The sequence below is a fragment of the Moschus berezovskii genome, chromosome 5 (assembly GCF_049115385.1).
Source record: "Moschus berezovskii isolate FMDL1 chromosome 5, NW_MosBer_1.0, whole genome shotgun sequence".
Lineage (NCBI taxonomy): Eukaryota > Metazoa > Chordata > Mammalia > Artiodactyla > Moschidae > Moschus > Moschus berezovskii.
Genome location: NC_142464.1, coordinates 112834225 through 112861047, shown reverse-complemented (window position 1 = coordinate 112861047; position 26823 = coordinate 112834225). Strand labels below are relative to the sequence as shown.

At 46.9% G+C, this 26823-nt stretch overlaps 1 protein-coding gene across 1 annotated transcript in view; it reads right to left on the bottom strand.

Moving 5' to 3' along the window:
* The window catches only part of CRMP1 (collapsin response mediator protein 1), a 63215-nt gene that overhangs the window by 5717 nt on the left and 30675 nt on the right, over positions 1 to 26823 (bottom strand). The window contains exons 5-11 of the mRNA XM_055434492.2: positions 18861 to 18922; positions 16844 to 16924; positions 12755 to 12823; positions 10896 to 11016; positions 7831 to 7987; positions 3732 to 3873; positions 2717 to 2887 (exon numbers count right to left, since the gene is read on the bottom strand). Coding sequence (XP_055290467.1) covers positions 2717 to 2887; positions 3732 to 3873; positions 7831 to 7987; positions 10896 to 11016; positions 12755 to 12823; positions 16844 to 16924; positions 18861 to 18922 — 803 coding nt within the window. The remainder of the gene's footprint in view (positions 1 to 2716; positions 2888 to 3731; positions 3874 to 7830; positions 7988 to 10895; positions 11017 to 12754; positions 12824 to 16843; positions 16925 to 18860; positions 18923 to 26823) is intronic.

Below are 26823 nucleotides of genomic sequence, written 5' to 3'. Positions count from 1 at the left end.
TTGAAAATCCAACTACAAATCTTAATTTATCTACTTAAAAAATAATTGTCATATATAGTGTAATTATATGTAAGCTTTTTTCTGTATTCGCCACGTCTCTTGTTATCATACTTTCATAATTTAAAATAAAAATTAAAATACATTAAAAAATTTTCTCCCTTTGTTTGTATTGTCAATACTTCCCCTGTTCATCTTCTGCCTTTGATGTTGTATAAAGTAATAAGTATTATTACCTGCTGCAATATAAAGGTTTTTTTTTTCATGGTTTTATTTGTATGTAGTCAGTGGCCAAATAGACCGGTCTTCTCCGTCATAGCTTCTAAATTTTGTGTCTTGCTTAGGTCTTCTCACCTTTAAAAGGATCATTTTTAAAAATGGGTTTCATTCTAGTCCTTTCATAACTTCATTTTATTTCAGTCTTTGGCCCATTTCCATTTGTTTTGCAGTCAGGAGTACAGCAGAGGCCTAGCCCTGTGAGCCAAGTGTTCAAACACAGATGACTGAATAACTGATTATCTAATTTAACTGTCTCCTTTGTTGGAAATCAAATTCTTGTATGTGGTCAGTCTATTGTGTGGCTCTCTTTTCTCTTCCTCTAATACCAAACTGTGCAGATCACAATAAACTGTGGAAAATTCTGAAAGAGATGGGAATACCACACCACCTGACCTGCCTCTTGAGAAACCTGTATGCAGGTCAGGAAGCAACAGTTAGAACTGGACATGGAACAACAGACTGGTTCCAAATTGGAAAAGGAGTACGTCAAGGTTGTATATTGTCACCCTGCTTATGTAACTTATATGCAGAGTTCATCATGAGAAACTCTGGGTTGGAAGAAGCACAAGTTGAAATCAAGATTGCCGGGAGAAATATCAATAACCTCAGATATGCAGATGACACCACCCTTATGGCAGAAAGTGAAGAAGAACTAAAGAGCCTCCTGAAAGTGAAAGAGAGTGAAAAAAGTTGGCTTAAAGCTCAACATTCAGAAAACTAAGATCACGGCATCTGGCCCATCACTTCATGGCAAATAGATGCAGAAACAGTGGAAACAGTGGCTGACTTTATTTTTTGGGCTCCAAAATCACTGTGGCAGTTGGTGACTGCAGTCATGAAATTAAAAGACGCTTACTTCTTGGAAGGAAAGTTATGATTAACCTAGACAGCATATTAAAAAGCCGAGACTTTACTTTGTCAACAAAGGTCCGTCTAGTCAAGGCTATGGTTTTTCCAGTGGTCATGTATGGATGTGAGAGTTATTGATGCTTTTGAACTGTGGTGTTGGAGAAGACTCTTGAGAGTCCCTTGGACTACAAAGAGATCCAACCAGTCCATCCTAAAGGAGATCAGTCCTGGGTGTTCATTGGTATGACTGATATTAAAGCTGAAACTCCAGTACTTTGGCCACCTGATGTGAAGAGCTGATTCATTTGAAAAGACCCTGATGTTGGGGAAGATTGAGGGCAGGAGGAGAAGGGGACGACAGAGGACGAGATGGTTAGATGGCATCACCAACTCAATGGACATGAGTTTGGGTAAACTCCAGGAGTTGGTGATAGACAGGGAGGCCTGGCGTGCTGCAGTTCATGGGGTTGCAAAGAGTCGGACACGACTGAGCGACTGAACTGAATACCAAACTATCTTGATGACTGTAGCTTTATAATATGATTTAATAACTGGGCTGATTAGCACTGATTCTTTCATTTTTTTTCAGAAATGTTTTGGCTATTCTCACATTTTCCATCCAGGAACTCTGTTTTTCTAGTTAAAAAACAACTCCATTACATTTTATGAGAAGATGACTTCAGCTTTATAGATTAAATTAGAAAGAACTGGTATTTTTATTCCATTGAATCTTTTTTTAGCATTGAAGAAACTGCATTTACGGAACTCCTCAGTTTTGACTATTATTAAAACAGGAATTTGATTCCCATTATGCTTTTCCAAGTGCTCTTTAATTATCTCACAGTGAAGGGATCGATTCTTTATATTGATTTGGAATCAGCCTTATTGTTTGTGATGGTTTTTGGGTGTGGACTCAGGGCTTCAGGGAAATAATCAGATTGATTTTCTACAAACAGATGCTAATACTACACCTTAGACTCTTCGTGGCCACTGCCTCCCAGGACCCAGGCAGATGATCTGTTTTCAGTTTTAACATTTGCTCATCTAACATGTCCTGAGTCACCCTGAAGTGATCCTGCTAGGCAGTAATTTATAATTTTGTTGAAGCCTAGATGTGGATTGTAAATGCCAAAAAGTGGTGTGAGAAGTAAATCACTAACTCCAGTCAAAACTAGCCAACTGTGCACTCACTCAGCCCAGTACGATCTGTTGTCTTCTTAGTGGAAGGACAGTTAAAAGCCACAGTGGCATTCCTCATTTGGGGAATTCTATGAGGCTCAGGTTATATCACCCACATAGAATTAAGATCACAGTCAGCTGAGAATGCTGCCAGAACCCCAGAGGCCAAGGGAGAAAGAGATGAGGGGGAGAGAGGAGAGAGAGAGATGCTAGAACAGTTCAGTTGAGCCTGCTGAGCCCTCTCCCAGTCTTTCAACCAGAGGAGCAATCAGAATGACGGAGGCGTACCAGATATCAGATCACATTCTAATTAGAAAATTCATAAATCATTTTTAACCAGAGGCTCCTAACATGACTGCAGAGCAAGACCCGTTCACCCACGCAGGAGCGTCTCTGATAAACCAGGACTCACCGACTTGTGACTCTTGGCTGTTATGGTCTTCACCTTGTCTGGGTCCCAGATGACCACGTCGGCGTCGGAGCCCACGGCAATCCGCCCTTTTCTGGGGTACAGGTTAAAGATCTTGGCTGCATTGGTGCTGGTAACAGCGACAAACTGGTTCTCATCCATCTTGCCAGTAGCCTGAAGCAGAGATCCGCTGATGAGAAGAGCAGCTCACAGCAGGGTCAGAAGGGGCAGACAGCACAGTTCTAAAGCAGCCAGTGGGAGTCCTTGCAAGGACTCCGGAATTTTCTTCTCCTCTGCCCGCTGAAACCAGGCCACCTTGAAAGAGTGCCAGGGGCCTGGCTTCATCAGAGCAGAAGAGATGTAATTAACCACCCCAAGGTGTGTTAATATTTTCCCAATGGCCATCCTGACATCTGGTCAGTTTCACTGGGCCCAACTTTAATCGAGAATAAAAATCTACTGTTTCAAGTGAGTGATAGAGGTGTGACCCAGGGATTCCTTATGGAACAGGAAGTCTCTGTACCCTGCTCTCAACCCTAAGCTCGAACACACACGTGGTTTACAGCTATCGTTACATGGACTAAAATGTGGCTCAAAAAAACATCTTCATCCTTAGAAACTAAACGACAGCAGCTATCTCATCTTCACGTGCAGAGGATGCTACAGGACTCACATTGATTTTTTTTTTTTTTAATGAAAAGAGTTTTTTTACATTAAAAAGAAAAATTTTTGGCCACATCTCAAGGCATGTGCGATCTTAGTTTCCTGACCAGGGGTTGAACCCATGCCCCCTGCATTGGAAGCTCGGAGTCCCAACCACTGGACCACCAGGGAAGTTTTCTCAAGCTTTCCTAAGGGTCCACCTGTTTTCCATATGCCATCCTGGTACATTCTGCTTCTCCCTCAAAGCAAGAAAGGAAATTTAGGAACCAGAAGGGCCTAACACACTGCTTCAATGGGCCAGGAGGGCTGGGAGGGTGTTTCTAGAACATTCCAGGGGGAGATGCCGCTGCCTTACCACCGCCTTGTCCCAGACCACGGTCATGCGCTCCTCTATCCCATTGACGCCCTCAGGGATCAGAGTGAAGTTGTCCTTGCCCACTGCCTTCTGCGCAGTGCTGTAGGGACAGTGGCTGCTGCCCGTGACTTGCAGGTCTCCACTGGCAAAGGCAAAACAGGGTGGGGTTCAGACCTGAGTTCACGTTGAGGATCAGGCTTTGATTTAAACACCCAAGAAGGCTGTGAAACTCAAACCCTAGTGAGATTCAGGGCACATTATGGGCTTTACGTTGCCGACAAAGGTCCATATAGTCAAAGCTATGGTTTTTTCAGTAGTCATGTACAGATGTTAGAGGCCAAAAAGAAGGCTGAGTGCCAAAGAATTGATGCTTTCAAATTGTGGTGCTGGAGAAGACTCGTGAGAGTCCCCTGGATTGCAAGGAGATCAAAGGAGTCAACCCTAAATGAAATCAAACCTGAATATTCATTGGAAGGACTGATGCTGAAGCTGAAACTCCAATACTTTGGCACCTGATGTGAATAACTGACTCACTGGAAAAGACCCTGATGCTGGGAAAGATTGAAGGCGGAAAGAGAAGGGGGTGACAGAGGATGAGACGGTTGGATGGCATCACGGACTCAAAGGACATGAGTTTGCACAAACTCTGGGAGAGAGTGAAGGACAGGGAAGTCCATGGCGTCCCAAGAAGGCAGACACGACTGAGCAGCTGAACAATAGGCTTTACTGAGTGACACCACAAGGTCCATTGGCCTTCGGTGTCTGGTTGAAGACTGGAAAGAGGCCTGGGCATCAGGACTGGTTCTGTGTGAGTGTGGACTCTGGGTAAGGCTCCCCAGGTCAGCCTTTTCCTCCTGCCCTAAAATAGGTCCTGGGGCGCTGGTCTGTTCTTTTCCTTATTAAAAATTTTTTGGAGTATAGTTGATTTACAACATTGAGTTTCTGCTGTATAGCAAAGTGAGTCAGTTATACATATATATATATCCAGCCTTTTTAGGTTCGTTTCCCATATAGGTTGTTACAGAGTATTGAGCAGAGTTCCCTGAGCTATGCAGTAGGTCCTTATCATTATCTATTTTATATGTGCTAGTGTCTGCATGTCAATCCCGATCTCCCGATTTATCCCTCCCCTTTTCCCTTTGGCAGCCATAAGTTTGTTTCCTACATCGTGAAAACATTGAGTCTACACCCGTTTCTGCTTTCGGTGTCATATGATGTTCGCTTTTCTCTGTCTTACCTCACTTAGTATGATAATCTCTAGGACCCTCAGTGTTGCTGCAAATGGCATCGTTTCCCTCTTAGTGGGTGTGTTTTCACCCCTCGGGGAGAGTCCACAGTGCCCCCAAGATGCAGTATCCATGTAGAAACTTGCTGAGAGCAGAAGCTACTAAAGATGAACAGGGTGACTCTGCTTCCACTCTGCATCTCACTAGACCTCTGAACAACCCTTTGACTTTACAAAGCCAACAGGTCTGCTTATAAATCCCGGACCTGCCACCTCCCGGTCAGGTAAGTCGCTCCTCTTTTCCACATGCATAAAACGGAGAAGAGAATAGAGCCTTCCATCCAGGGTCACTCTGAGAAGCCAATGAGCTACTTGCCTGGCACTCAGCTCCAGACAAAAGGTGTCAAAGACGCTAACTCCCTTGCTTCTCTCTCCTTCCTCCACCAACCTCTTTTCTCTGAGTGCCCGAGGAATTTTACGTTATGTGAATTTTATCTCAAGGTTTAAAAAAAGAAAAGAAAAAAAAAATTGAGTTCAGCCAATGAATGAATGAATATATAAGTAAGTGAGTGAGTCAAACACCGCCTGCAGGACATGCCTGTGTCTCGTGGAGTCAGGGACGTTCGCTGGAAGGAAGGTCACACCCCTGGCCTCATATCCCTGCCAGGTCACATGGGAAAGCATAAAGAGCTGACACGGGTCATCCTTCTGTAAGGCTGGTATTTCTGTGCTGCGCCTGAGGTACAAAATGCTATTCGTTGATTTGTTGATTGCAACAAAGAGACACAAGCTCACTGGGTTTGCTCTTTTGTCCCTCAGGCGTTGGAGAGAAAATACTCCGGGACTATGTGATGAGCCTCAAACTGGCATCTAAATCAACAGAATAAGTGGAGCGTTATTTTGTGATTTTCAATGAGGGCAGAGGCCAGCCTCTAGTTCAGAGCCCCAGGCACGTGAGCAATCGTCTAGACACACAAAAATACTTTCAGATGTGATATTCACTCATTTATTCAACAAGGTGTGTGGTCTTGTGTCTGGCATAGTCTTAGGCAATGGGGATGCACCTATAAGCAGAAAGAGACAAATGTCTGTGTTCATTTGTTGACATTCCAGTGCGGGGTGGAGAAGTCAGGAACATACAGTCTATCAGGAGAATGAGTATTAGGGTCTGTGGGGGTAGCACTGGGGTTGCCATTTTTCAGAAGATGATTCAAACCCTCTCTTTAAGAAGAAATCTTCCAGCAAAGAGCAAATCAGAAGATGAGCAAGGAAAGAGAGCTAGGCAGGGGTAGAGTGAATGCAAAGGCCCTGTGGCACCATCCTGCCTGGGGTGTATTTAGCTTGAGACCAGTGGGCTGGACCAGGGGAGCCGAGGGGAGAGGAGGGCCAGGGAGGGCCAGGCAGTGTTAGTGCGGAGTGAAGGTCAGATCTGGTTCAGTCCTGTGGGACATCGTGGGAACTTGCATTTCATTTTGAGAGGAAAGAACCCTGGAGGTCTCCTGGCCAAGGGATGGCTTGGTCTGATTAAAGTTTTAAAATTTCTCAGCATCTGGTAAGAACAGACTGTGATGCGATGAGGGTGTGGAAGGGGCCACATGGAAACAAAAGAGTCCAGTTGGGAGGTGAGAGATGATGGTCCTTGAGCCAGGACGGCTGCAGCCGAGGAGGAGGAAGCGGCCAGATTCTAGGACCTTTGGTCCATGTTCTGCCTCCTCCTGAGACGGGCAAGATATGGGGGGCAGCAGCTCCCTGGAGGAAGATCAGGGGTTTGTTTTGGACTTGGAACTGCCCACCAGACTTCAGGCTGCAGACTCTGAGTGAGCAATTGGATGTGTAAGCCACGGGCTGCTGCGTCCCTTTATGGGAAAAGGAATTTGAATGTTGGGTTCACAGCCTCACCCTCTTAAGGTTCCTTCTGATTAGAAGCTCCTTCTTATCCTCACCCATCAGGCAAACTCTTATGCATCTCCTAGCTCCAGGCCTGGTGTCACTTCCTCTAGAAAGCCTTCCAAGCTTGCATCTCCACTTCCAGAGTGGCTTGCACCCCTCACCACTGAGCCTTCTCCTGTGGCCTCAAGTATTCTTCCCTCACACTAGCGGACAGCAGAGAAGGGGCTGAAGTAGCTGTGCTGCTACCGGGTGCAGGAAGTGGACTAGAATTCACTGGCTGCTGTGAACCCTGAATTCCAGGCCTTTTGCCTACACTACCTCACACCCAGCTCTGCAGCAGCTACTGTGTTCTCCCCACTCTGCTGATGAGCCAACTGAGGCAGAAACATTACAGGTTAGGTGACACAGCCCATCAGGGTTGGGATCCTGATCTCACATTCCTAATTCTGTGGGTTTCCTAATGCACTGCAGTGCCAGGCACACAGAAGGTGCTAAAATATTGCTGAATGAATGGCAGGTGACCTATAAACTTGAACAGTTGCTGATTAAAAGGCCTGAAAGTGTTAAGATGCTCAGTTGTGTCCGACTCTTTGTGACCGCATGGACTGTAGCTCGCCAGGTTCCTCTGTCCATGGGATTCTCCAGGCAAGAGTACTGGAGTGGGTTTCCCTTCCTTCTTCAGGGGACCTTCCTGACCCAGGGATTGAGTTGGGTCTCCTGCATTGCAGTCAGATTCTTTACCATCTGAGACATCAGGGAAGTCCAAAAGGCCCGAAGGCGTGCTGTAAACTACGTGGAGCTTTGTTGTGAGGTCTCCTGGAGCACCCAGCCCAAGTGTGTCTGAGGCAGTTACAATCTCCAGCCCTTCAATCTTCCCAAAGGCCCGGCCCACCTGCCCATCCCCGAGACCCCGCCCACCCGCTCAGCCCCGCGACCCCACCCACCTGCCCAGCCCCAGCACCCCCGCCACCCCAGGGCTCTCACCAGGCCAGTAGGGAGGTCAAGTAGTCAGGCGTGGTGGGGTCCGGGCTCAGGGGAGGGGAAGTCACGAAGGCCGCCGCCTTGGCCCAGTTCTTGCTCCAGTAATGGGTGCCGTCCGTCCCCAGACTGGCAGCGATGGGCTCACCAAAAACGAGGGGGCCTTGGGAGGCAAACAGACATGCATGGTTGACAGTGGATGGCCTCTCGTGGGAGATGCCGATGCAGGAAAATAGAATCTCAAAGGCCGGACAATGAGACAGCCCCCGGCCACCAGGCACTCAGCACCCGCTGTCCTGCTCGGTGACCCTGTGGATCATCAATGCTTTCAGCACTTGGATCTGATCATTATCTGTTTACGATGGCCAATCGAGGCACAGACACCTGATGTGCTGTCTTCGCATGGGTTCTGCTAGAAGCTATTCAAGTGAAAAATCGAGTTCACACGTTTCATCTGGAGGTGATTCCAGGAAACAACTCAGTGGGCATGGAGGACGGGACATAGGCCGAGAGAGACGCCGAGGACAGGTGAGTGAGCACCCAGTCATGGCCGTGGGCGTCCACAGCTCAGTGCCCTGTGGGCTCCAGGAGCCTCAGGGTCGTCTCACCATGCGGAGCGACGGGACCAGCATATGCAGCCACCAAGCCACTGCTGGGGGGCTCCTTGCTGAGCACTCACTTTCCAGGGAGGGGCCAGAGGTATTTCTGCCAGAACAAAAACCCACGGGCAAAGTCTCAGGCTTAGTGAGAATTCCTGCAGCTGAGGAAGTGCCAAGGGGACTTGGGCACACAGCTCTGTGGCATCTGCCCGGGGCCACACTGCTGACGAGCGGGAGGGAGGCTTTGGTCTCCAGCAGCCTGGCTCTGGGATGGTGCCACCCACTGGTGGTGGTGGGACAGTCCTCTGTGCCGAGCTGTCCGGGGCAGGAGCCACCAGCCACATGTGGCCCTGGAGCACGAGAAATCACTAATGCCACTGTTGTTTAGCCTCTCAGTGGTGTCTTAACACTTTTGAGACCCCCATGGGATTTTCCTGGCAACATGACTGGAAGCAGGATGCCATTCCCTTCTCCAGGGGATCTTCCTGACCCAGGGATCGAACCAGTGTCTCTGAGTCTCCAGTGTTTGCAGGCAAATTCTTTACCACTGAGCCACCAGGGAAGCAACTAAAGAGTCAACTTAAACACTGTATTTAAATTTGCTTCATTTAAACTAAAATAGCCATGCACAGCTGGTGGTCACCTTATTTCTCGGCAGCTCCAGGGCCTGCAGGCGTAGCTACCTGGTGTGCTTACTGCTGCTTCCAAGCTCCTGTTACAGCTCTGAGCCACAGTTTCCTCAGCTTTAACCTGAAGCTGGTCCTCAGGAGGCTGCGCTGGCCTAGCGTGCCATCAACACCTCCACTTGTCAGCTTGCCCTTAAACTACTAAAACCAGGTATTCGGGGTTCAAAACTGCTCTGTTCCCAGACTTCCCTGGTGGCCCAGCCTTCCCTAAAGGCTGATTAAGAATCAGCCTTCTATGCAAGGGATGTAGGTTCAATCCCTGGTTGGGGAACTAAGATCCCACCTGCAGAAGGACAGCTGAGCTGCAACTAGTGAGCTCACGCACAACAGAAGATCTTGTACGATGCAGCTGGGACCTCACACAGCCACACAGATAATTAAAAAAGAAAGAAAGCTGCTCTGCTCCATATGGAAGCCACCAGCCGCACTGTGGCTTTCAGGCGTTTGGAGTTGGGGTTGGTCTGAAATGAGACGTGCTGCAAGGGTGACATACACACTAGACTTTGAAGATAGTACAGAAAAAATAATGCCAAATATCCTGTTAGTACTTTTATCTTGACTACATGTGGAGTGAAGATTTGGACACATTAGGTGAAATAGCATATTGACCAACAAGTTTGTTTCGATTTTTCTGTCAAATCTTATGGAAAAAGTCTCAAACTAACTTTTTTGGTCAACCCAGTAACATATATTATTAAAGATTTTTAAGACCAGAGCCACTTGCACTTTCCATGAAGGGTTCCTGTATGAAGAGGGAGCCCTCTGGGTACAGAGGGTGGTGGATGCTGTCAGGGCTGTGTTGCTCCTGCTGATTTTCACCTGGCCACCCCCTCTGACCCAGAGCTCCCGGTCAACCTCATACGACTCCCAGAGCGTGGATGGGGTGGACTTGTCTGGGTGGTGAACGTCCTTGGTGAATGTCCACAAGGATCAAAGATTCGAGCCACTGTCTCCGTGTGACACGAGCTACTGTCATTCTCTCTCTCCATCTCTCTCGCCCTGATTTAGAGAAGGAAGGCTCCTCTGGGCGACCTTCTTACTCTTGGCCTGCTGGTTGTTGGGGGTTGTGGGCCTCAATCATATGGCCTGGGCAATGTACTTGGATGCCTCCTGTGAGTCTCCTGGGGAAGGGCCATAGAGCAGGTCAGAGAGGGTAAGTAGTGTGTTCAAGTCTTAGAGCTGGAGGCGGACTTCCTGCCTCACTTCCCTGATGTCCAGCACGGGGCTGTCCCCCAGACCCTCTGGCGTCTGGAACAACATCTTCCTCCTTCCTAGCCTGCAGCTGAGGCTCTGTGTAGGCTCCACAGTGGAGTCTGGGTGCATGCACCCACTGAAAGGCCCTGGATCGGGGACCCAGGATGGAGGGCCCAGAGAGAAGCAGAAAGAAGGCGGGGAGGACCCAGGAGCTGATGCAGCCCCAGCTCCATCACTGCCTTGATGTGAAACCCTGGGGAGAACTTGGAACTCTTCACAGACCTTTAAAATACATGGTCTCATGTGACCCACAGGAGGGATAATCACCTTAGCTACAAATGTGGAGAAAATGAGGCTCAGAACACCACTTACCTGGGCCCCAGGGCACACCAGGAATCAAACCTAAAACCAACCACACATCTGGTGTCTGCTCACCGTCCAGCTCCCTTTTCAACCTGGCCTATGGAGCTCAGGCTGGGCACAGCTGGCAGAACGTCTCTGTCCCGGGCAAGAGCTCCACCAGTGAACCTGAACCTGCTGGACACGCCCCTTCCTCACACCCAGCGGAGATCCCGGGCGCTGGGCTGCGTACCTTTCTTCCTGGCCAGGGTGATGATGTCCGCCGCGCTCTTACTCATCACCTTGGTGATGTACACAGGGCAGTTGATCCGGCCGGCGATGGTGATGGCCCGGAACACAGCCTCGGCCTCCAGCTGCGGACACAGCGAACACACAGGTCATGAGGGAAGGGGTGGGGGCACACCCCACCCTAAGCACCCAGGGCTCTCCCACATCAGCCTTCCTCGACTTTCCTTCATGAAGTGTGGTCAGAGGGAAATCTATTGCATCGAGGGAGGAAGACACTGTAGATTTTTAAAAAGGAAAAAAAAAAGTCAGAATGGATTCGGCTAGAGGGTTGGAAGGCAGAATTGTGGTATTTGCATGCTTGGCAGTGCTCTGAATGCTCTGTCAGAAGATCACCTATGCGAAACAGGCCATCAAAAGGTTCCCATGCTGCTTGCATGCCTGGTTGCTGCTGTTCAGTCACACAGTCGTGTTTGCTTCTCTGCGACCCCACGCAGCACACCAGGCTTCCTGGTCCCTCACCATCTCCTGGAGCTTGCTCAGACTCATCTCCACTGAGTCATGACGCCATCCAATCATCTCTTCCTCTGTCGCCCTCTTCTGCTCCTGCCTTCAACCTTTCCCAGCATCAGGGTCTTTTCCAATGGGTTGGGTCTTCGCATCGGGTGGCCAAAATATTGGAGCTTCAGCATCAGTCCTTCCAATGACGATTCAGGGTTGATTTCCTTTAGGATTGACTGGTTTGATCTCCTTGCAGGCCAAGACTCTTCTCTTGCACCACAGTTCAAAACCATCAATTCTTCAGTGTTCAGCCTTCTCTCTGGTCCAACTCACATGCCTGGAGGTGGTTATTTATAAAATTCCTGACATCAGGGAACACAGGTGTTCCCATCCATTCCTTCCTTCACTTGTCAACAACCATGTGAAACCACGTGCTATGAGGTTTGATCTCAGTAATCCCTAGACCAGCATTTCTTGAATCAAAGAACCAGTGATGTTTTTATTGTCTTATTTTTAATTTCCAATCTGTCGGAGGCCCACACATGGCTGTGCTGGCAGGGAGCCCTAGCCACAGCCACATGGAGAGCAGCCACACCCAGAAGAGTCCCCACACTACTCACATGTCTAGAGTTGGTGACAACGTAACATGCTATAAAGGTTTATAAACACTGTCTTCGGTGTGTTCCTGGTCTCACCAGAGACTGGGAACCCAGCTCATGGGCACGGACCTCACGTCTGGAGCACTGGGCCAGTTCAGGAATCCTTGGGGTAAGGAGTCTGTGTACTCATGTGTCGTGTCCCACGTTCCAAACAGGCCAGCCCAAAGCGGAGATCAGGGAAGACTGCTAATTATCTGATGAGACATCAGAAAATGCTGGGCGCCCATCCTGTCCCATGTTCAATCTGCTTGCCTTCCTTCTGTCCCTGCTAAACACACACACACACACATACACACAGAGGTGCGCCCTATCACTCACTCCTGGGGGATCTGTCAAGTCTTAGAGTATAGTGGACAGGACACCTGTGCAGAGGCAGTGATTTGGAACTCGTTCTGCCTGGGACATGGGGCTCCACTTTCCTGTTGTCAAATAACCCAAGTCCTCGGTCGGGATTCGGAAGTGTCCTTGGGGCGTTTGTGGGAAGTTCCTGGGCCCTGAGAGAGGCAGAGTCTTTCCCGATTCAGATAGATCTGCAGATCCCAGAGCTCCTGAGTTCCAGGGCAGACTCTGGAGAAGACCACATGTGCTGAGATGCTCATATGGAGAATGGGATGGGGGCGGGGGCTCTAGCCAGCTTTCCAGCTGGAACAGCATTGGGCTAAGCGCTCAGCTATGTCAGAGTCACACCCAGCGGAGGCTCCTTTACCTCTTCAGGTCTGCTCAGAGCATGGCCCTCAGGACCCGTGATGCCCATCTCTAAGATCCGCTTCTGTTCCTATAAGACAAGAACAAACGAGTCAGTGATGGCAGAATGCCAGAGCCAGGAAAGGCCAGTCCTCCAACCTAGTAGATGGATGGGACAGCTGAGCTCAGGAGGAGGACTGGACCATGTGGAGTCAAACGGCTGGGGACATCCACAGCTTCTTTGCCCCCTTCACTCCTGATGCCCACCTTCCCCCTTTGCGATGTCCCCATCCATAGGGGCTCTATTCAACCCCACGGGACCAGTGAAAGGAAGCAAGGTTGTAAGAAATGAGCCTCAAAGACCACCCTCCACTCTTCCAACTTCTAAGTCTCTGCTGCACAACAAGAGAAGGAAGCAGGTAGTGTGTGGGCGTGACATGAATGCGGAAACCACAGAATCCTCACTGGGCGTCCAGTTCCAGAACTGAGCATGTGTGTGACTTTGGGCACACTGGTCACACTCTCGTGAGACTCACTCTTCTCTTCTTTCCTTTTGTTAAAAATGGAATATAGGTGATCTACAAGGTTGTATTAACTTTAGGTGTACAGTAAAGGGATTTATTGGAAGAATTAATGCTGAAGCTGAAACTCCAATACTTGGCTACCTGATGGGAAGAACTGACTTCTTAGAAAAGACCCTGACGCTGGGAAAGACTGAAGGCAGGAGGAGAAGGGGATGACAGAGGATGAGATGGTTGCATGGCATCACCAACTTGATGGACCTAAGTTTGAGCAAGCTCTGGGAGTTGGTGATGGACAGGGAGGCCTGGCGTGCTGCGGTCCATGCGGTCACAAACAGACACAACTGTGCAACTGAACTGAACTGATTCAGTTCAGTTGCTCAGTTGTGTCCGACTCTTTGCAACCCCATGAACCGCAGCACGCCAGGCCTCCCTGTCCATCACCAACTCCCGGAGTCCACCCAAACCCATGTCCATCGAGTCGGTGATGCCATTCAACTATCTCATCCTCTGTCGTCCCCTTTTCTTCCTGCCCTCAATCTTTCCCAGCATCAGGGTCTTTTCCAATGAGTCAGCTCTTCGCATCAGGTGGCCAAAGTATTGGAGTTTCAGCTTTAGCATCAGTCCTTCCAATGAACATTCAGGACTGATCTCCTTTAGGATGGACTGGTTGGATCTCCTTGCAGTCCAAGGGACTCTCAAGAGTCTTCTCCAACACCACAGTTCCAAAGCATCAATTCTTCGGAGCTCAGCTTTCTTTATAGTCCAACTCTCACATCCATACATGACCACTGGGAAAACCATAGCCGAAAGCGATTTAGTTATACATGAAAGAAAAAAACTGAATGAACTTTTGGGCCAATATATTCCTTTTCAGATTCTTTCTTCTTATAGGTTATTATAAAATACTGAGTAGGATTCCCTGTACTATACAGTAGGTCCTTGTAGGTTACCTGTTCTCTATATAGTAGAATGTATATGTTAACCACAAACTCCTAATTTATCCCTCCCCCTCAACCTTCCCCTTTGGTAACCATACATTTCTTTTCTAATGTCTCTGCGTCTGCTTCTGTTTTGTAAATAAGTTCATTTGCATCATTTTTTAATTTTGGATTTCAGGTATAAGCCATTATCACTATCTTTGGCTTACTTCATTATTTCATTTAGTATAATCTCTAGGTCCACCCATGCTTGCTGCAAATAGCATTATTTCATTCATCTTCTCTTCCTGACACTGGAAATAACAGTGCCTGCACCTGGAGTTGCTATAATGTATCACCAAGATGGCAGATGAGAAATGTTTGGATGATGTATATACAATCTACAGTGTATATATGTGTGTGTGTGTATAGTATATAGTAAGAGCTCTTGAATCATCACCCAGCTCTCATTCCCTCTACTGCAGTCCCATCTTTCTGGCACCTATCTTTCTAACAGGAAACCTCTACCTCAAGCTCATAAATGAAGTGGTTCCCTGAGCTAACGGCCTAGATGCAAATCCACTGGCTCCAAGGCTTCAAGATGCCCCCTCCTTAGGAATACTTTAGCATCTCAACACTGATCTCTTCACATCGCCCAGATGTCAGCTGTGCTGCTGCTATTTTTAACTTATCCAGGTTCTGTATCATCATTCTGGAACACATTCCTATGAGAAGCCCCAGACCCTATCAACAATAAAAAAAAATCATAATTTTCAACTCTGCATTTATGGTTATTAAGCTTGAGTTTATTATAAGAACATAAGCTGGAAATGATTTCAAGATCCAACAGCTGGGGTGGATTTAAGTACAGAACGGGATAACGTCGGCTATTAAAGATGATGTTTACAAGGCATTCTGTAAACTGTTTACATAAAGATCTATGATACGGAGACATCCCTGTGAAAGATTGTTTAAACATCAGTTACTATTTCTGTTGGAAGGAAGGAAAGAGGAGAAAAAGGGAGAGAGGACAAAAGGTGAAGTAAGGGGGGGAAACGGATCACAAAAGGCTGGAGAAGGGTTTCTAGTTAACGACCATGGCTGGATACTACCATCATTGTCACTCCATGCCAAACTCCACTAGAGTGACCACCACCATTGTCACTCCATCCCAAAACTTCACGAGAGTGACAGCCATCATTGTCACTCCATCCCAAAACGCCACCAGAGTGACTGCCATCATTGTCACTCCATCCCAAAACGCCACCAGAGTGACCGCCATCATTGTCACTCCATCCCGAAACTCCACTAGAGTGACCGCCATCATTTTCACTCCATCCAGAAACTCCACTAGAGTGACAGAAATGGTACCCAAGAACTGAAAGAATGCAGAGATGTCAAAAATGTTTTGGAACTGGGGAAGCAGATGTACAAAAGGTATCACATTTACCGGAGCTGAGAAAACTCAATCTTAAATCAGTAGCAAGAGATTTCCCTGGTGGTGCAGTGGTTAAGACTCTGTACTTCCAATGCAGAAGGACCAGGTTTGATCCCTGGTTGAGCTTTCTGCGTAGCTGTTGCTAAAGCATCTGCCTGCAATGCGGGAGACCTGGGTTCAATTCCTGGGTCAGGAAGCTGCCCTGGAGAAGGAAATGGCAACCCACTCCAGTATTCTTGCCTGGAGAATCCCATGGACAGAGGAGCCTGGCAGGCTACAGTCCAACGGTTCGCTAAGAGTCGTGAGTGACTAAGCACACATGCATACATATACACTACTTAGCATGACATTAATTACTTTCATTGGATGCATCCAAATCTTCTATCTTGATTTGTAGCATCATGATTAACCCAGCCCTTCCCCCGCAGGAGACGACATGACCCTTCTTGATTTCCTCCTCTTCTTCCCCATCCAATCAATCATGAGTCTTGCAGAGAGTGCCCCTCCTCTACCGTACTCTTGCCCCTCCCACCCCCTCTGTATCCTCTTTTCATTTCCTATGAGAATTGCTGGAGTAAATCCTAACTGGTCAACCTGACTTTATTCCATTCCCATCAAATTCTCCACCCCATGGCCAGAATGATCCACATGAGTTCATGTCTCGCTCTATCCAAAACTTTTACACGACTACATCTGCTACATGTCCAACACTGAGCTTTGCATACACAATATCACTGACCCTCAGATACGAACAGGAGCTTTCCTGGGGTAGAACTCCCTGTCCAACGTCAGAGGGCCAGGAGATGGAAGCGGCTGGGCTGGAACTCTTCTCCTAGCCTATGCTCTGTCCATTATCCCTGCTCCCAAAGCTCCCAAGTCATGGAGGAGGATGGGCAGCTCCAGCTTCCACGTCTGTTGCTTCTGGGGTCCCCTAAGTGTGCAAAATGCATTTTCTTTCGGATCTTCATTTATTGCATGTGCAAACTCTCCATGGTTCACAGGGCAGTCATGTTACCCCTACTGTACAGGTGAGAAAACTGCAATCCAAGAGGATCACTGCAGCCAGGGTACGAGTGACTCACACCCAGTGTCTGACATGCCATCCAGTTCTTGGCTTGGCCCTTCACTGCCTAGTGACCTGGCTGATTAATGCCTCCACCCGCTCTTCTCATAGCCTTTACAAGAAGGAGAAGGAGACTGAGGTGGAAAGCCTGGGAATTCAGACCACTCACCTGAGCTATCAAATCGCCGTTTTCTGCGTGGACCAGGATCACAGCTCCCAACCCCTTAAGGAAGGTGAAGGCTTCGTAGAGCTAAGGAGAGATAAATGGGGGTTCAATTCAGTTCAGCCGCTCAGTCGTGTCCGACTCTTTGAGATAAAAGTATCACAGCACAAGCATTTGCAGACTGCCCTTATTGCTCACACACAGTCATCCACCCGCCGGGATGCTCCATCCACATCAATGGAACACGTTGTTCAACAAGTGAGCACTGGAAAAGATCTTCCCTTAGCCCTACACCCTCCAGATCCAAAATCAGGATGTTAAGGTGGGTGAGCAGGGGCTGGTGGTAGTGGTGCATAATTGATAAAAGTCACACCAAGGCATGATTATGTCCACCAGTATACCCATGAGGGCCTTTCACTTTCCTTGTGGCTTTGCTTCTTTGAAGTATGTAATTGTTGATGGGGGACAACTGCAGCTGAGAAGTTTACTGAAGTTGTATAATTAAACCTGCTGAGCCTGTATTGCAACCACCACCAACCACAGGAAATATGTACATCTTTACAAAAATTCCAACCCATGTCATCTTACAAATCACAGTGTAGCAGGGGGTCCAAGTCCTTTAATAACTCTAATGCCCAGATCACATATATCCTGCCAAGCATCACCTGATTTAGCCAATCCAGGTCCTGCCCACACTGCCCACCACCCTCTTCCAACCCACAAAGGATCTGTAGTCAGACAGTTGTATCTGGTGAGGACCAAAGCCACATGTTCCCTCCCTTTGCCAATTTCAACTTTGTCCTCGTTGCATATAAGACCTCTCTCACCCAGGATGTGTGCTTTTAGGGGTAGACAACAGGTGAGGGAGGCACATGGAGCCATGGAGCACTTTTGGGGACCTGAATCTGCTCAGCTTCATTGAAACAAACATTAGAATGAAACAGGTGAAAATGTCAATTATGCGAGAGAAACACACACTACTTTCTCCATGAAACTGAACGACTTTTTAGCCTTTAGGATGCCTCTGACGGTTGCATCAAAGGTTTCCAGGACATCTGGGGGTAAGTTATATCCTGTAACTCCAAGTGTCTATTTTGAAAGAGAACACGTGGACGCTTCCTCCATTGCACATGAAACCCCATGGTGATCATGACAATCTGCTTATTAATACCCAAATGGCACCTGCTGTGTGCCAAGTGCTGCCCTAAAGCTTTACTTGTACGGAATCATTTAATCCTTGACAACCTCTCTTAATGGCAAGTGCACTTCACACTTGAGCACAGAGAGGTTAGGAAATCTGCCCCAGCCTACACAGCAAAGTTGGGGCTTGTGTCAAGCAGTCTGGCTCCAGCATTCATTTCCTTTGCCACCACACTACCCCACCTTTTAAACAAGCAGAGGGCAGAACGATAATAACAAAACCAAACCAGGGGTAGTGAAAGAAGGCCCGGGGCCCAAAAAATTATAACCCGCTACATCTGTCCTCCTCAGAACACTATCTTCCTTGACTCAACTCATCCACATAACAACTGTTTGAGGTTGACAGGGCCAGCGTTGATCATGCTGTAGAGATGAGAAAACTGAGAAAGGACGTGACTTGCAAGAAGCTGGAAGAACAGCCAGGGCTCTGCTTCAAGTCAGAGACCTAAGGAAATGGTCCCCAACCTTGCTTGAGCCCCAGAATCAGCTGCAGAGCTTTCGGGACATACAGATTCCTGAAGTCTAGCCCTGAGCATCTCTGATGGAATCTAAGAGTCTGTGTTTTTAGTGAGCTCTTTACATGAGGCTGAGGAAGAGCTGAGTTTGGGAACCACCACGCAGGGGGTCCCCACTCTATGCCACTCTAGCTGGAAAGGAATACAGGGTGATGACTGACAGTTCAGTGTCAGAACCAGGACTTGAACCCAGAGCCCTCCCTGGCCTGCCATCTCCCTGGCCTGACATCTTCCCTGTCCTGCGCTGCCTTCATGACAAGGCAGGTCTATTCCTGCCCCGGGGAGGTGGAGGGCGTACGAAGACCTACCTGGCTATCGGACATTTGGTAGAGATCCTTGTAAGCCATGTAGACCTGGAAAGAATTGACTCCTGTTTCAAGATAAAAAGAGAGCAAAAAATGCATTTAAGAAAAATGAAGAACATGTCTTGCCGGTAAATCAATAAGCACAGTACAGACTGGTAACAACCAAGATGGAAGGGTGCCATCAGAATTCACAGCAGGGGCATCTAAGCTAGCCTGGGCGGGTGGGTGAGGGTCAAAGAGGGCCTCCAGGGAAGGTCACATGTCAGCTGAGTCTGAAAGAGCAGGAAGAGGAAGGGGAAGAGGCAGAAGGGGGGGAGAGGAGGGGGAGGGGAGGGGGAGGGGGAGGGGAGGCTCTGAACCAGGGAAGGAGCTGCAGGGAGGGAGAGGGACTGAGAATGTGAAAAGGCTGAAATGACAAGACTTACTGTGCAGTCAGAGGTGGTGTAGCAGGGGAGGTGGGGAAAGGACTGCTCCTAGTATGCCTTCAAGCGGCCCGAGGACAAGGGACCACATCTTATATATTATTTCACCTTCCACACCCACAACATGTGCTGAAAAGAGCCAACTCACTGGAAAAGACCCTGATGCTGGGAAAGACTGAGGGCAGGAGAAGTGGGTGAGAGCGGATGAGATGGTTGGATGACATCACTGACTCAATGGACATGAGTTTGAGCAAACTCCCGGAGATAGTGAAGGACAGGGAAGCCTGGCGTGCTGTAGTTTGTGGGGTGGAAGAGGGTCGGACACAACTTAGCAACTGAACAACAACAAACAGGTAAAACCATAGTGAAAGGTAAATTCACAGCCCTAGATGCTTTGTTATTTTTGGAAAGGGAGGAGAAACACGTATCGATTGAGTAAACTTCTACGATCAGTTCAGTTCAGTCACTCAGTGCGGAAATTCACCAGAAATTAGAAGTAAACAATACAAATATAAAAGCAGAAATAATGAATTGGCAGAATTAATAAATATGCCTTAGAACTGGTTCTGGTGAGTGGGTGGATGGGGGTAAAGCTGTCTCAGATTCGCTTTCGTCCAAATCATGATAGAGTTGGCTCATTTTAGATGGAAAATTTCTGTAAGTTAATTCCCAGATGTTCAAGCAGGTTTTAGAAAAGGCAGAGGCACCAGAGATCAAATTGCCAACATCCGCTGGATCATGGAGAAAGCAAGAGAGTTTCAGAAAAACATCTATTTCTGCTTCATTGACTATGCCAAAGCCTTTGACTGTGTGGATCACAATAAACTGTGGAACATTCTGAGAGAGATGGGAATCCCAGACCACCTGACCTGCCTCTTGAGAAACCTGTATGCAGGTCAGGAAGCAACAGTTAGAACTGGCATGGAACAACAGACTGGTTCCAAATAGGAAAAGGTGTACGTCAAGGTTGTATATTGTCACCTTGCTTATTTAACTTCTATGCAGAGTACATCATGAGGAACGCTGGGCTGGAAGAAGCACAAGCTGGAATCAAGATTGCTGGGAGAAATATCAATAACCTCAGATATGCAGATGACACTACCCTTATGGCAGAAAGTGAAGAGGAACTCAAAAGCCTCTTGATGAAAGTGAAAGAGGAGAGTGAAAAGGTTGGCTTGAAGCTCAACATTCAGAAAACAAAGATCATGGCATCTGGTCCCATCACTTCATGAGAAATAGATGGGAAAACAGTGGAAACAGTGTCAGACTTTGTTTTTTTGGGCTCCAAAATCACTGCAGATGCTGATTGCAGCCATGAAATTAAAAGACGCTTGCTCCTTGGAAGGAAAGTTATGACCAACCTGGATAGTATATTAAAAAGCAGAGACATTACTTTGCCAACTAAGGTCCGTCTAGTCAAGGCAATGGTTTTTCCCGTGGTCATGTATGGATGTGAGAGCTGGACTGTGAAGAAAGCTGATCGCCGAAGAATCGATGCTTTTGAACTGTGGTGTTGGAGAAGACTCTTGAGAGTCCCTTATACTGCAAGGAGATCCAACCAGTCCATTCTAAAGGAGATCAATCCTGGATGTCCATTGGAGGGACTGATGCTAAAGCTGAAACTGCAATACTTTGGCCACCTCATGCGACGAGCTGACTCACTGGAAAAGACTCTGATGCTGGGAAAGGTTGGGGGCAGGAGGAGAAGGGGACGACCGAGAATGAGATGGCTGGATGGCATCACCGACTCTGTGGACATGAGTTTGAGTGAACTCCGGGAGTTGGTGATGGACAGGGAGGCCTGGCGTGCTGTGATTCATGGGGTCGCGGAGAGTCGGACACGACTGAGCGACTGAACTGAACTGAACTGAACTGAATTCTTAAAAATTCAAAATAAAAAGCAAACAACCAACATGGTGAACATATCTGCAACAAACTAAACAAAAGTTTCTTTTTCAAAACCTCTTATTTAAAGAATATCAGCCAGGAGTTACTTCTGGGCTAGCAGGGAGTTGTGACTACAGTGGGGACCCATGAGAAGTTCTATTTCTCGCCTGGAAAGGGGAATCTTATAATTCATAAAGTCACATTTTTTTCTTCTGTGCTTTTCTGTATGCTTCATTTTGTAGTTAAAAAAGATTAAAATAAAAGCAATAGAGCAAAAAAAAGGCAAACAATTTTTAGACAACTTTTTTTAGTTGGCTAACAAATAAACACGATTTGGTCTTATTTGTAATCAAAGTAATTCAGATGGAAACCTCAGTACTGTACATTTTAGAATATGCTGCTCAATGCTAGTGAATAAGCATCGAAATGACTCCCTCTTTCATAACAAGTGACAGTAAGATTGGCACAACCAATTTGCACCTGCTTGGAAAACCAATCCGTATCAAGAGTTGTGTTTCAGTATCTTTGGCCCGATAATTCTACTACTAGCGGTAGAGCTTTGGGAAATACAGTCAGCCCTGTTACTCAAAAACTTCCCAAATTCATAAACTCCATCATCACAGTCTTCCTCCAAGGAGGCTGCAAGCAGCACCAGTGCTGAAGGATGATACTGAGCACCTACTGAGCCATCGATCCATTCACAACACCCTCCAGTTCTCAGAACCGTCTTACATGTTTTAGCAAATACCTTCCCCATATCCAACCAGTAAGCTTGGAAGCAGCCATGTTCACACCACGTGGCCACAGATCACAGATGGCTGGTCCAGCGCTGGGCATCTAACAGATGCTGAGCTGAGCCAGGAGGAGGGACTGAGTCCAAGTGATAGCAAAGGACATCTGACTGGTCTTTGAAACAGATGTCCACCCAGACAAAGTGTGGGCTGTTGTATTCCACTGCGGGGACTACGGAAATAGAGAATGCAGGTCAAGGGTAGGAGGAGGGCAGGGCTGACTCAGAGAGAAAGGCAGGGATGAGCACGGAAGACTTCCCGGCATGGCACGGATGTATTCATGGTCCCTGAATACACATCTCCATCACGAAAGGAAAGCTGCTTTGTTTAGCTTAAGCCAAGCTCTGAAGTGAGTCTCTTGCTTGTAATCAAACATAGGAAGGCTGATAATGATATCGGTGAAGAAAAAATGGATTCAGAAACAATAAAAGGTTTCTTGGCTGCAGGACTTACAGATTTTTACATGACAATGTGCATTAAGAATATTCAAGAAGAGAATAAACAGAGAGCATTTCTGAAACTTTTGAGAGCCCAGAAGCCCTTTCTCAGGGAATATTCATTGTCTCACTCATCAGATATTCACTGAGTACGGACTATGGGCCAATACTATTCTAGAAGCTGGAGATACAGCTATGAAGGAGGCAGGAAGGATTCCTATCTATATTCTAGTGGAAATAAGCCATGAACAAACAAATAAATGAGACAATTTCATGTAAAAGCAGGAGGCAGGAAGAAGTTAAACAGGCTGGTGAATAGTTTAAAGGTTCACAAAACTTTTGCAACAGGCTTTCTCAAGAGGTAGAATCTATTTTCTCATTTCTTGAATGTGGGCTGTCTTGAGACTGACTCTGAACCGCAGAATGAAGCAGAAGTGTGAGCGGACACATTCCAAGCCTGGGCTCAGAGGGCTTGCAGCTCCAACAGCCTCATGGAGTCAGCACAGGAAGAAGCCTATGAGAGCCGCCGGGGAAGGGAGGGTGCAGAGAGTCATCCCAGGCAGCCCCCACCTCCCAGCTGGGGCCTAAGGCATAAGTAAGCCACATGTGGGCAGCAGAACCACCCAGCTGAGCCCAAACCAAAGTGCTGCTCCACAGAGTTGTGTGCAAATAATAAATGTTGCTTTTTATTTGTTGTAGTAAAATACACCTCACCTAAAATTTACCATCTGCACCATTTTAAGTGGTTTAAGTACATGCACACTGCTGTGCTTCCATTTCAAAACCTTTCATTTTGGCAAAACTGAAACTCTATCCCCATTAAACACTTCTGCTTCATTGATTATGATAAAGCCTTTGACTGTGTGGATCACAACAAACTGTGAAAAATTCTTAAAGAGATGGGAATATCAGACCACCTTACTTGCCTTCAGAGAAACCTGTATGCAGGTTAAGAAGCAACAGTTAGAACCAAACATGGAACAACAGACTGGTTCCAAATCGGGAAAGGAGTATGTCAAAGCTGTATATTGTCACCCTGCTTATCTAACTTATATGCAGAATACATCATGTGAAATGCCAGACTGGATGAAGCACAAGTTGGAATCAAGGTTGCTGGGAGAAATATCAATAACCTCAGATATGCAGATGACACCATCCTTATGGCAGAAATCAAAGAAGAATTAAAAAGCCTCTTGATGAAGGTGAAAGAAGAGAGTGAAAAAGCTGGCTTAAAACTCAACATTCAAAAAACTAAGATCATGGCATGCAGTCCCATCACTTCATGGAAAAACAGATGGGGAAACAATGGAAACAGTGACAGGGTTTATTTTCTTGGGCTTCAAGATCACTGCGGATGGTGACTGCAGCCATGAAATTAAAAGATTCCCTGGAAGAAAAGCCATGACAAACCTAGACAACATATTAAAAAGCAGAGACATTGTTTTGCCAACAAAGGTCCATCTAGTTAAAGCTACGGTTCTTCTAGTAGTCATGTATGGATGTGAAAGTTGGGACCGTAAAAAAGGCTGAACACCAAAGAATTGATGCTTTCAAAGTGTGGTGTTGGAGAGGACTCTTGAGGGTTGCCTGGACAGCAAGGAGATCAAACCAGTCAATCCTAAAGGAAATCAACCCTAAATATTCTTTGAAAGGACTGATGCTGAAGCTGAAGATCCAATACTTTGGTCGCCTGCTGTGAAGAGTTGACTCATTGGAAAAGACCCTGATGCTGGAAAAGATAGAAGGCAGGAGGAGAAGGGGATGATAGAGGATGAGATGGTTGGATGGCATCACCGACTCAATGGACATGAGTTTGAGCAAACTCCAGGAGATGGTGAAGGACAGGGAAGCCTGGCGTGCTGCAGTCCATAGTGGAGCAAAGAGCCAGACATGACTGAGTGACTGAACAGCAACAAATTAGACACTAACTCCACATTCCCCTTCCCCCCAGGCCCTGGCAACCACCTTGGTATACTCTCTATGAACTGGATGACAACAGGCTCCTCATATGAGCAGTCATACAGCATCTAACTTCCTGTGACTGGCTTATAATGTCCTCAAGGTTCACCCATGTCATAGCAGGTGTCAGAATTCCTTCTTTTCAAAGCTGAATGACACTCCATTTTATGGATGGACAACATTTTGTTTATCCAGTCATCCTTTGATGGACATTTGTTTCCTTTTTTGAATAGAGAATTAACACCAAGCTCAGACCTCGGGTCTCACCCTGGTACCAGAACTCTGGTGCTGAGATCACTGGGTGAGCCTCAGAGAGGTCAGCTTGGTGACATGCACGGTATCACGTAGCCAAGAAGTATGAAGGCAGGATTCGGATCCAGGCAGCCCAACTTCTGGGATCATTTTACATCCTAGACTGTGATTCTGAATAAAATAAAGAGTGTGACTCACAGAAACTTCAACGAAGAGATAAAACTATCTGGATATAGAAGTTCAGACTTATAAGAGCCAAACTGGTAAACAGGCAAGAACACCATTGGATAGTCACATAAAGGAAAAGCATGCACAAAATGTTTAACATAATTAGCAGTTGAAGCATTGTAATGATGGCTCAGAGGTTAAAGCATCTGCCCCCAATGCGGGAGACCCGGGTTCGATCCCTGGGTCGGGAAGATCCCCTGGAGAAGGAAATGGTAACCCACTCCAGTATTCTTGCCTGGAGAATCCCATGGACGGAGAAGCCTGGTAGGCTACACTCCACGGGGTCGCAAAGAGTCGGACACGACTGAGCAACTGAATGGAATGGAATGGAATGTTCAACAGTAGACTGACTTTTATTCATCAAATTAGCCAGGATTTCATAGAAGCAATAACACCCAATGGTGCAAGCATGCAGGGAGTGAGAGACACAGGGCAGTGGGCAGACAAGTGGGTGCATTTTTGTGGAAAGCAATTTGGAAATAAGTGTTGGGCTTTTGAAAAAAGTTAAAACTTTGACCCTGTAATGCCATTTCTGAAAATCTAAGGAAATAATTAGAGAGGCAAACAAATGTTTATATACAAAGATGTTCACCAAACACAATTTACACTAAAGCAAACAGAAAACCTAAGTGCCCAATAAAAAGGAAATAGCTAAGCAAATTAACCATTACATTGTATGTTACGAGCCATTAAAAAGTTATTAATGAAGAGTAATGATTATTCATAAAACGTTAAGTGAAAAAAGAAGACTTCCAAGTAACTGCTACTGTATAACTATATAAGGAGAAAACTGTCTAAATAGGGAACTGAAAACAATAATCTTTAACACTGATAGTAAGTGGTGATTTGGGGGTAGGACCAGAGGGGAAAATTTTTTTTTCCTTCTCTTGATTTTCTTTTTTTGTATTGTGGTGATGATACTTTTATAAGAAAACGCAGCATATATATTTTAAAAATTGAAAATACCCCCCTTTCTCTCCTTGAAGCATCTCATTTATTTGAGGCTGTCTCTTCAGAGAGCCTCAAAACTGCCCCCTTTCTGGAGGGACCACTCACATCCGGTTCACTCTGTTCTCTTCTCTGCTTCTGTGGGTCTTCAGTTCCGTTTACCTTCATCTGGTGTAACACACACTGTGAAGTACTCACACTGTGAAGGGACATCCTGTGTGAGCCCACACAGAGAAGGGCCAAGATGGATATAGAGATGCACAAACATGATCCTCTCTGCCATAAGCTCAGAGTTTAACAGAAGAGCCGGACAGACAACAAGGGCCCTTCAATCCAAAAACCAAAGCAAGAGCAATGGAAAAGGTGTGCCAAACAGGCCCCAGTAACCTGCTATGGATATTCAAGGGATAAAGCAATTCTGATCAGGGAAATCAGAGGAGGTGATAGTTGAGATGGGTATCAGAGAGAAGAAAGGGCATCCCTGGATGCAGGTACAGAAATACCAAGAACAAAGACACAGCAGTGTAGCAGGTTTCAGGGGGTGGCATTCAGGATAATAAACACCCAGATGAGTGTAGTGGGGAGAGAGAAAAGTGAGGCTAGGTCAGTGGGGGCCTTGTGTGCAAGGCTCAGGAAATCAGGCTTTTTTCTATGAACAGAGGGACTCTCCAAAGGATCTGAAGGAGAGGAAGACAGACTCTTTAAGGAGGGTCCAGTGTTCATTGGAAGGACTGATGCTGAAGCTGAAACTCCAATACTTTGGCTATCTCATGTGACGAGTTGACTCACTGGGAAAGAGTCTGATGCTAGGAGAGTTTGGGGGTGGGAGGAGACAGGGACGACAGAGAATGAGATGGCTGGATGGCATCACCGACTCGATGGACATGAGTTGGAGTGAACTCCGGGAGTTGGTGATGGACAGGGAGGCCTGGTGTGCTGTGATTCATGGGGTCGCGGAGAGTCGGACACGACTGAGAGACTGAACTGAACTGAATGTTTCCACTGTTCACGTGGCAGGGCAGAGCTCACAGTTGGGCTCAGA